This window comes from Cupressus sempervirens, chromosome 5 (genome assembly GCF_028749045.1).
Source record: "Cupressus sempervirens isolate cs-2001-9-10 chromosome 5, ASM2874904v1, whole genome shotgun sequence".
Classification (NCBI taxonomy): domain Eukaryota; kingdom Viridiplantae; phylum Streptophyta; class Pinopsida; order Cupressales; family Cupressaceae; genus Cupressus; species Cupressus sempervirens.
Genome location: NC_143122.1, coordinates 1,003,584,226 through 1,003,595,429, shown reverse-complemented (window position 1 = coordinate 1,003,595,429; position 11,204 = coordinate 1,003,584,226). Strand labels below are relative to the sequence as shown.

Below are 11,204 nucleotides of genomic sequence, written 5' to 3'. Positions count from 1 at the left end.
GAGTTTTTTTCTTTGAAAAATCTAAACTGTTGAAGCATTGAAGTGATGATTCTCTTTGCCGTGAGTCTTTTCATGGTATTATGCAAATGCTCATGAATCTTGAATCAATGTTGTGCTAATGATCATCTTCAAGTGTAGCTCTTGATTGTCATTATTAGCAGTTTACATTAATCTAAATAAGCTTTGAAGTCGTTTGGTGCATTCATCATTAGTCCCTTTTTCTCTATCATTCAAGTTTGAATACATTAAAAAATAAATAAAAAATTACATCTTTTGAGGGAGCTGCCTCTCTTAATGCAAAGGAATGCCACATATCAAGGGCTTATCCAACTATTGGGAATGTTTTGTCACATACACTCTGTTAGGCCGAGTTACATCATTTTCAAATGACAAATATGTTTTCAACAATCTTCCATGGCATTTCTCTCTTGTTGGCATTTGTTCCTTGTCAAGTATTAAATCTAAAATGTTAAATATAGATATTAAATATTCTTAATTTTTTTAATTATATATTATATTATTTCCAATTCTTTATTTTAATTTAGATATGATATTTTACATTTAAACTAATATATTTTAAATTAAATTTTACATCTTAAATAAAAAATGTAAAATAATTAAGTATATTAAATTATTTTAAAAAATTAAAAAAGACAAAAATAATCCACCATTCAACAATTATAAAGCTTAAGGTCAAATTATAAATCAAATTACTCCATTTTCTAATTATATTTTTTAAGAATATATAACAAGTTTAAGAGCAAATTATAAATCAAATTATATATTAGAATTTAAAATGAAAAATATAAAAAATTATTTCTTTTTGAGAATATTTAGTGTTCATATTTAACATTTTAGATTTAACACTTATTGTAGAATGTCTATTTTATATTAAACTTATGTTAAATTCTTAAATGTAAAATTTAAGTTTTTTTTTTTTTTAATCGATAAAGCCTAGATTCATTATTGTTATTTTTTGTAATTATTTATTTTATGTGTTAAGCGATTTTGAACCCAAGACCTTCCATATGAAAGGCTCACAAGTTACCATTGTGTTGTAGGCTCTTGCCTAAATATACAATTTAAGTTATTGATAGGTTTATAACACAAATATCAAAGATATTTTTTGATATAGAATTATTTTATTAAATTAATGTGGAAATGTTATGAAGTTTTTTTATCTCTTATTTACCAAATCCAAGTGCCAATATTTACTATTATAGTATATTGTAATGAGATTTTGATACAATACAATTTAATTACTATTTTTGACATTCAATACATTTAAATTACAAAATTGATAAGTAATATTCAAAATTTGAGTAAAGAAAATGCAAGTGAAACTAATGATTATGGTTGAGAAATTATATAAAATATGATATAAACACAATATAAACAAGTGCCACATAGTGGCATGGACTTGCCATTATAATTTAAAAACTAATAATCATCTTATTTTAGTTTTAAAAATAATTAGAATATAACTAAAATAATTATAGTATAAGTCATTCATATATGTTAATTTATTCTATTGATCAAGATTAAAAATAATTAAAATATTGATAAAGGATATAGCTTTACAAATTTATTCATTCATTTAATTGTACTTATGTGTAATCATAACTTAATTTATTATTTTAATAGTGTTAAGTGTTAACAATTAGTAAAATTTAATAAATTTAAGAATGGTTATTAGTAATGTAAAATAATAAAATACTCTACTTAAATATATACAATATATGTAACAAAAAATGAATATTATTATTAGATAAATATTTAAGCTTATTCAACTAATTAATGACTAATTATCCTTTTTACTAATTTAACCCTATACTTTTTATCACACAAAATAATTCTAAGTTAGTATTATAGATAAATGTAAGGAAACTCAGGTGCGAAAACAGCTTCCTACACTAATCTCATAAGGAAAGTATGGTGCAAATCCTTTTAAAATCTTCTCCATTTACAGATTCAATATCATGTAAACAACATTATTGCAGCCAACCATGCATATAGAAAATAGATAGAGAAACAAACACATAACACAAAGATTTGCCGGTGGGGGAAAACCTTTCGGTAAAACAACCCCACCCCTGCAGAACCTGCACAATGTTTTATCTTCAACACAAGATTACAATACACTTGCAATGCAAGTTCAACATCAACAATAGAAGACTCCAGCAACACCTCAGTACCTGCAAACTTTCATCTATCACGCTATTGCATTACAACATGCAATACCCATTTTATGAACATCTTAAGACCCAACAAAATGCCCATAATGGAGTTGGGCGTTTTTCATGGCTCAACCACCAAGAAACATGCACAATGCCACATGTACATCCAATACTAAGAAAAGGGCATCCATCCCTTGAATAGACAATGACAGCTTGTCATAGAATCCGCCAAAAATAGCGGTCACAAGAGAAGTGTAAGGGAATCCGTCATACCAACCTATATTTGGCATATTCTCTTATACACACCAACCACTCATTCTTGGGCGCCCAAATAGGCCTCATGTCATAAGATGCTCTTACACCTGTCATAGCTCATTCCTTAAATAACTCTTACGCGTCATAGGAATCCGTCATAACCATTTCAGCCATGATCTCCTTCACACACTTCAAGATGCTGACACATGTAAGTGATCAACATGCCAACTAGACATGTACACTCACATTTACATATTATTTGCAAAAATACATTTTACAGAACAAATAATAATAAGAATAGGAATTATACAAGGTTGAGACACCTTATTCCTAACAATAAATGACATTGATAAGACATAATGAAATTTAATTGCCAAAAATAATGAAAATGGAGTACTCATCCAAAAAAAAGGGTCGAAAAAATTGATTGAGCCAATCATAATTGAAATAAATCAATTATATAACATTTCAAATTAATAAATATTTATGCCTAGTAATAATCAAATAAGGAAAAAATATTAATTTATGATTAGTTCGCGAGTGACAACTATTGCTTAATTGAATAGAGGTGAATGCAATAGTACATTGCCTACGACAAGTACAACAAATAATAAAAGTACATATATTACACATGTTCAATATAATAATTTGATTTTTTAAAAATATTAATCAATTTTTTTTTTTTTTTTTTAATAATTGAAAATTAAAATAGATTCAAAATATAGTATTTATCATCTACAAATGGTTTTGAATTAATTATAAATTTTCTAACAAGTTATAAATTGTGCTTTATTTTCCTTAAAATGGAAGAGGTGTTTATAAAAGTTATAATAGATAGATTTTAATGATATAGGTGCTTATTAAAATTTCTAATATTTTATTTTAAATTTATCATATATTTAATTTACAATGATATTTTAGATTTCAATTTTTTGAAAATATTTGTATTCAATATAGAAGCCTCCCAATAAAAAGGTCTCTTACATCAAATGAATTGAACCAATTATAATTGAATGAAGAAAAAATATTCACTTATCATTGGTTGGTAGGTGCAAAACTATTTAGAAATTGGAGAGGTCAATGCAATAGGATGATGCACATTTTGTCAATCTATATTCAAATCTTCTAGGTTTTGATAAGTAGGAGATATATAGAGAAAGAAACCTAAATCTATATTCAACTTTTTCTAATCCTCTAGATTCATTTATAACTTAATTTTATATAATTGATATATAAGGAAGAGACCTAAGTGTGATAGTGTTGTCATAGATACTTCTAATTGGTGCTCAAATGATTCTAAAAATTTGAAAACAATGTACTAATAGTTGATCATAGAAATACTAATATGACTTGTTAGATTGTGGTGACTGATTAGAAAGTATTGTACATACTCTATAATTCCTCGGCTTTTTTTTTGTTTTTTCTGGGCCCTCTTTTATCGAGATTTTGGGCCGACATGTAATTATCAATTATAACTCTAAAGTGGTAAAAATACTTGTATAAAAGGGCTTAGGGTTAGGGATTGTTTCATTGTGTGTGATGCGAAAATTGGTTCTTGTGGTGGTATTGAGCTGTAAAAGATTACAGATTGTAATCAGGTTGTATTCATTGGATCATAATAATATTGGACTAGCTGTTTGGTGGACGTAGCCCAAAGATTGGGTGAACCACGTTAAATCTTGGTGTCTTATTTTTTTTTCTATGTGATCTATTATTTTCTGATATTGTTTATATTTATATGTAATTGTTATTTTTGTCCGTAGTTTAATCCTAACAATGACTACTATTTGTGCATGATCCCCACATAAAGATTCATGAATACTGAAAAAAAAACAAAGCAAAACCTAGCTTAAGCTCTAAGATAATGAGAAAAGACAAAATAATACTTATAATTTAAGAATTCTAAATGTGCAAAGGAAACGGGAACGACTAGGTAGTGCGTATTTTCCCTAACCAATTATTTTTTCAAAAACAGAAAATAAAAAAAATACAGATTGTTCCAATTCGTTTTGCCTCACTCGAACCAGTAGGTATGATGATTATGGATGTGGGCAACGCATGTAAACCACGTTTTAACTATTATTTAACTGCGGTTAATTAAACATGTTACTTTTTGTGCGTCTGTACGTATAAACGTACACACCGTCGTTTACTTTCCTCTCCCCAGTAAAGAGTGGGAATATTTCTAATTTTAACAGATGAGGTGTACACGGCAAATTTTTAGCATACGCGGGAAATTTTACCATACGATCCACGTTGGCGGAAGCGGCAAATGGCTGAAGATGTCATCTCGTTAAAGGTCAGATTTTGTTCATTCCGAGGGAAGTCATTGATCCTCTTTCTGAGGTGCAGAGGGATTCGCAGGGCGGTATGTTCCGTCATTTTTAATCCTAATTCCATTCATTTCATTTTACTATCTTTCATATCCGATAGCTGGTGAAACGCTGTTTACAGCCGTGTTTTTCTAATCCAATCTCAGTGCATGAGATCCTCTTTCAGGGTTTGACATCTCCCAAGAGTTTTAAAGACCAAGCCTCACCTTTCATTTTTTTTGCGGCAAATGTGTGATTTGGGGGTTGTTCCAAATTGAATTGGGGGATTCGATCTGGACCATCTGATGATTGTTCGATTGGTATCAGTGGGGGTCTGATTGTTTTGAGGTCTTGTCAATTTGATCGACTGAAATATTAGATCCATCCGGTGGCATTTGGCTTTCAAAGACAAAAGCCGGAAGAAAAAGAATAGGGTATGGTTGAATTTATCATTGTTTTCCGTTGTGAATCTCACAAATTCAGAGCTTGTTGTAGTTTGATTTGAAATGTATATAAGCAAAGTAAGGGGATTATTGAACTGCAGAAGCCCTACGTTTTGTTTTGGCAACGAGATATAGTTTGTCAGATTTGAGACTGTTAGGCATTTCTCTTTTGGGATTTGATTACCTCCCCAAAATAAGAGGGTTCACAGAACTGTAGAAGCCTATATGTTTTGATTTTGAAAGTAAGATTTGGATTGTCAATTTTCAGACTCTTGGTATTTTCTGTTCCAGTGCTTTGATTGTTTCCCCAAAATTAGGGATAAAAGCAGCTGGGTATTTTTGATATAGCGCTGTCTGAAAAAAATTAGATCTCATGGGAAGATTTTGCAGAAATTAATGGACAGATCTGTTGGATGTCCTTGATGTGGTGCTCTTTTGTGGAAAAATTAACTTTCGTGGGAATTCATTCAAGGTGTACAGAAGTTTTTAGTCGCTTGCAAAGGGTGTTGAAAGGGTTTTGAGCGAATCAGAACAAAGGGTTTTGTGCAGGATTCCGGAGGGGTTCTGACTTTTAGATCGATTCTTGAACATTTGGGGGTGCTTGTTTCACAGCAACTTTAAGATCCACTTTTCCCTCACCAGAACAACTGGGTTCTGACCATTTGGATATCGTCTTATATTCAGCAATAGGAAGTTTGAAGGCTATCATCTCCAAAGTTGTGTTTTTGTCTCACAGAACGTAGCATTTTCACAATCTGAAACCCTGAGTGCGTCAGATTTAGATTATTGAAAATATTTTGATAACCAGACAACCTGGTAGTGGGACGTCTCCAAAACAATTGAAGATCCTGTTATTTTGGGTTCACTTCACATTGATAAGACTCTAACTCTGACCATATTTTTGTAATAATCTTGCCATTTGATTGATAATGATGGCACAGCCAAAGTGTGTAGCCAAAAAGGAAGCTGGATCCGCTGCTGCCTACAAGGAAGCCCATTTCAGGGGAGTCAGAAAAAGGCCATGGGGAAGATTTGCTGCAGAAATTAGAGATCCGTGGAAGAAAACCCGTGTATGGCTTGGGACATTTGATACAGCAGAGGAAGCAGCGAGAGCATATGATACCGCAGCCAGAGCTCTCAGAGGTGCCAAGGCAAAAACCAATTTTGCCTTCGTTCCTTGTGATGATAGGAGCACTAGTCTAAGCAGCACCGTAGAGTCCTGGAGCAGTCCTAAGACTGCTAATAACAGTAACAATAACACGAGGAGGAGCATACCCTCTACCAAAGCGGAGGATGTTAGAAATAGCATTGATCTGAATATGAACATTGCCCAAGAGGCACTTAAAAAGAGGTATTTAGAAGGGCAACTCCCCGATGTTTTAAGGAAACAAAAGCCAATCAAGAGAAGCTGTGCACGAGATAGAGCTGAAGAGACCTACAATTGGTCGAGACAAAACTTTCCACAAATTGGTTTTGATCCTAACGCCTGCCACAGTGACTGTGATTCATCCTCATCGGTCGTAGATGATGAAGTAGGCACAACTTCTAGCGTAAGGCCCGAGGGAGCTAGGCCACTACTGCTGGATTTGAACCTGCCACCGTGTGACGATGAAGAGGGTTTTGGCAGTATGGCATTATGTCTTTAACTTCAGCGTTTCTGCTTTGATTGAGCTTCTTCTTATTGGGTACCTTTATACTCCAAATGCCATGGATCATGTTTTCTAATTAAGTGAAATGCATTTTCCTATTTCTTGCCATTAATGCAATCATTTTTGGTTCAATGCAATCCTACATCAGAAGTTTGTTATCAAAGAAATCTTTATAATGGTGTAATTTTTTTTTTTGGTATGCACTGGATTGTAACGGTCAATACAGTTACCATTTCAACCACATGGAAGTGCATTTATTATTTATGCTTGAACAATGCGATAGATAGAATGTTATTCAAATCACAGGTGATGGGTTAACGAGGAAATTGGCTTTCACAACCTCTGAATTTTAGCAATGACTCAGTGTATACTGTTTGGTTCTTGTCCCTGATATTTGAGGCTTTCTGACCATCTGGAAGTTTTTGACTTCTTATACCATAGCTTTTGGATCTGTTTAACAATGTTAAAATTTGTATAATTTGCTTCTGGATTTGATTGTGTTGGATTTTTTCCATCAACATTTTGGATAACACTCTGTGATCCATCATCAGGATGAAGAGAAGAAACAGAATGGTGATGGATCATGGATCACGGAGTAAAGCTAAATCTTAACTGTTCTTCTTCTTTGACTAATGGATTATTCCAGGCATAACTCTATTAGTGTACATTCACACTGTTTCAGCTTTCTTGGGATTGGACTGTGTGGTTATTGAGATAATCTTGTTCGAATTTACATGGTCTTTCCAGTTACCTTTTCTTGAAAATCTCCATGGACATTTGATATGATACGAACCTCATTTCGGTTGGTCTAGTCTAGTAAAATGTGTGGGATTGCTTGGAACATTAGTTGCTCAAGTGTGTTTTCCTAGCCCGCGAACCAATCCAAAGATATGAGTGGGATTGTCTAAGTTTTGCCTGATTCTTGAGGGTTGATGTCAGTTTACTACTCATTGTTGTTTTGGAGGTCTATCTAGGTCGTTGGGTTGTGTTCGATGTGTCTGTGGCTGGAGAAATTGAGCAGCCAGACCTCTAGCAGAGGTTGCAAAAGAGGGTGCAGGCCTGGTTTGTGCCCTGAGCACTTGTTTCAAATCTGATTGCAAGAGGTTTTCTTTGCCGATCCATGCTCAGTGGTCTTAAATTCAATTGGGATCTGCTTGCCTCTCCTGTTTATGTTATCCTTGGTGTTTGTTGTGCTGTCTGTCAGTTCGTTGATATTGTTTGTCCATGGAAATATGTATCTGTGATTGGAGAATTCCAGTTAGCAAGCACAATGTCTGATAGCACATGAGTTAAATCTAATCATTTGATTGCCCTAGATTGGCAAACATGAATTGAATAGCCTTGAGCGCAGCTGAAGATATTCCTAGGTTAACTGCTTGAAAATTTAATCAGGGTTTACTATATTTCATCTTGAGATCTTCATTTCAGGTCTTTGCTTGAGTGGCTTTTCACTCTTTGACAAAAGCTTGCTGGCAATGACAATTCAGCTTAATGTTTAGAAAATAAAGAAGACAAATATGAACTAAATGTTTTCCAGCAGAAAGTTGTTCTTGGTAATCATTCAGATATCACATGGGGAGATGGAGGCTGGCAATGACAGTTCAGCTTAATGGTTAGAAAATAAAGAAGACAAATATGAACTAAATGTTTTCCTGCAGGAAGTTGTTCTTGGTAATCATTCAGATATCACATGGGGAGATGGAGGCTAATATGATATGCTTAGGTAGGCTGCTGTTGACGGGTTAAAAATGAAGTTTACTTGTATATGTAAGATAACATCAAAACTCCAAACTGGCTTGCGTGTCTTGATAGTCTGATATTTTTAAACAAAGATATGTCTAGGTGTTTGGACTTGCAATCAGAATTGTGATGTCAGACAGCTTTGTAGATTTTGTTAAGTGAGGGCTAGGGGAAGAGATCCAGTAGCTGTCAGAGGGTCCGATAAAAGTTAATGTATTGTTATAGATATTTCCCAATTACCACTTTTAAAACTCCCCAAAAAATGATAACACGTGTACTAATAGCCGATAACAAATGTACTAATAGTTGATCATTTTTTAGTTTTCTTGATTGTTGATTGGTCCATTTGTGCCAAAAGTACTAATTGTTTTGGGGAACGACTATTTGAGGGTGAACATTGCAGGTATTGGGCGAATGTTTAAAATGACACTTTTCTAGCACTTTGCACTCTACGACCTCTACAAAGAGTTTTGTAAATATAGAAATGTCTAAACCCTAGTATTAAGCTCTTAAATCACCTATGGAAGTTCACCAAAAAAATTGGCAAATTTTGACATACATATTAGGAGTTCTAGGTGTGCAAAGTTAGCTTGGACAACTACTATAGGTTCCTTCCCCTATTCTCCTTGTGGCAAGCTTTTAAGATATTGGAATAATAAAAATAGTGCTAGACAATATTGTGATTAATGGAAGGATTGCCATAAACAAATGGTTTTTCAAAAAATCAGAATTTGATAAAAATAGGGATATATAAGAGGAAACATACCAATTAAGAAGCACAAGCATTACTTGATATAGAATTGCATGGAAGCTAATATGGTTAAAGAGTACAGCTTGAATTGTGTAGGGGAGAAAGGAGTGGACAAGAGGGGAAAAAATTAAGGTTAACTAAGGGAAAAGACCCAATTACCAATAGGGGTTTGATAATTGTATTGTTATTGTTTCTAACATAATACCCTCTAATTACAGCCCAAAAAATGAAAATACATGTACTAATAGTTGATCCCATATGTACTAGTAGTTCACTTTTGGAACATTTTATTAAAACTATTAGAACATTTAACCACAAAGGCTAGCATGTTTGAGTGAGTGACTATTAGCGCTTGAACACAGTGAGTGGGTATTAGGTGAGCATTTTGAAATGATGCTTTTGAACCACTTTGCGCTCCACGACCCCTACAGAGATATCCTTGAATACTCAAAAGCACACCTATGGAGGTACATAGGAAAAAATGCAGAAATGCAACTTAACGGTTTAGGAGTTCTAGGTAGTGTTGATGTGAATATTTGTTCCAATACAACATATAGAATCAAATGTTTAATGTTTCAAGGAGAAATATCAAACACTCAATCCTCTCTTGATATAAGGTCATTTCTCATTCTAAGCTTGCAAAGTAAGATCATGAAATGACTTCAAGGTTCCTTCTTGATCGTGAACTTAACTCAGTTTTATGATGTGTTATGATGGTTATCACAAAGGGACTTGCGCTATTCATTGAGTGGATATCAACACTTCCACCTCTAAAGATTTGGCTCTACAATATGCAATGAATATATAATTTGATTTTGCAACTTTTTCACTTCGAATTAAACTTAACTTTTACTACTACTTCTACACCTAACTAGGAATGGAAGGAATCATGGATGGACTTAGACTCTACTAGGTGTGATCTCACTAGCAACTCCACCCACCTAGTGCAAGCTTCTAAGGAACACACAAATGGATTTCACATCAATATCCCCTCTCCAATCCCATCATCTGGATGCAAACCAAAGATTGAAGATCAATTGAAGTTAAGTGTTCATTGGTTTACCACACAAGGCACCATTACCATCAGCAAGAAGCTAGTGGCTCGGATTTGTTTGAGTCAAATAAGTAAACATCCACAATAACTTCCACTCAACTAAACTACTCAACATGAAAAGAAATCTACTCCAAGTGAAAGATTGAGGGAATCATGCAACACTACAAAGCAATATTAAGTAATCTACCATGGAAAACCAACAATGAATTATCCATTACTTTGAAAAGTATTATAGCAACAACTTCATCAAGTCTCTCCCTTGGCTAGCCTATTCTAGTCTAGCCTTCTAATCTCTCACTAATCTCCTAAGATCCTCCAATCTAACCCCCTATAAATGAGAAGGCATTGGCCTTTATAGTAGTTCTATTCCAACGAAGGGCCAAGATCGAATCAAGATCAAGGAGCAAGATTTCTTCCCACAAACCCTAATTCGGGTTTCCAATTACACAAAGGCACCAATTTATGGCCCAATAAGAAAATTACAATGATTTTGATAGCCAATGAGAATAGGACACTTGGCACAATTTGATTGATTATGCTTGAAATTGAAAATTTTAATTAGAGGAGGCAAACAATTGTCACCTCATCATCCTTATTTTGTGCTTAGAGTCTTGGCTTGTAGAGTATCCTCAACATTTGTGGTTTTCTCCATCCTTCAAAATTTCCTCATGTAATTGACTTGAACCACTTGCATCTTTGTGAACCCATGAGCTTGATTTTTCTTGATTCTGCCTTGAGTTTGTGGGTTGATAGCTTTATCATGAATCCTTCTTACTTGAGTCCTCGGGCCTGAGTCATCTCCTTGCAGTATCCACTTGAAGTT

General features: G+C 33.6%; 1 protein-coding gene across 1 annotated transcript; it reads left to right on the top strand.

Moving 5' to 3' along the window:
• The first annotated feature begins 4,594 nt into the window (after positions 1 to 4,594).
• On the top strand, positions 4,595 to 6,968 carry LOC149559308 (ethylene-responsive transcription factor 3-like). The gene is made up of 2 exons (XM_089833218.1): positions 4,595 to 4,800; positions 4,932 to 6,968. The coding sequence occupies exon 2, from the start codon at positions 6,117 to 6,119 to the stop codon at positions 6,831 to 6,833; it is 717 nt and encodes a 238-aa protein (XP_089689344.1). The 5' UTR covers positions 4,595 to 4,800; positions 4,932 to 6,116; the 3' UTR covers positions 6,834 to 6,968.
• Positions 6,969 to 11,204: the final 4,236 nt, after the last annotated feature.

What these genes read in the sequence shown, in the direction of transcription:
- LOC149559308 (XM_089833218.1), top strand. Translation starts at nt 6,117, where the DNA reads ATGATGGCACAGCCAAAGTGTGTAGCCAAAAAGGAAGCTGGATCCGCT.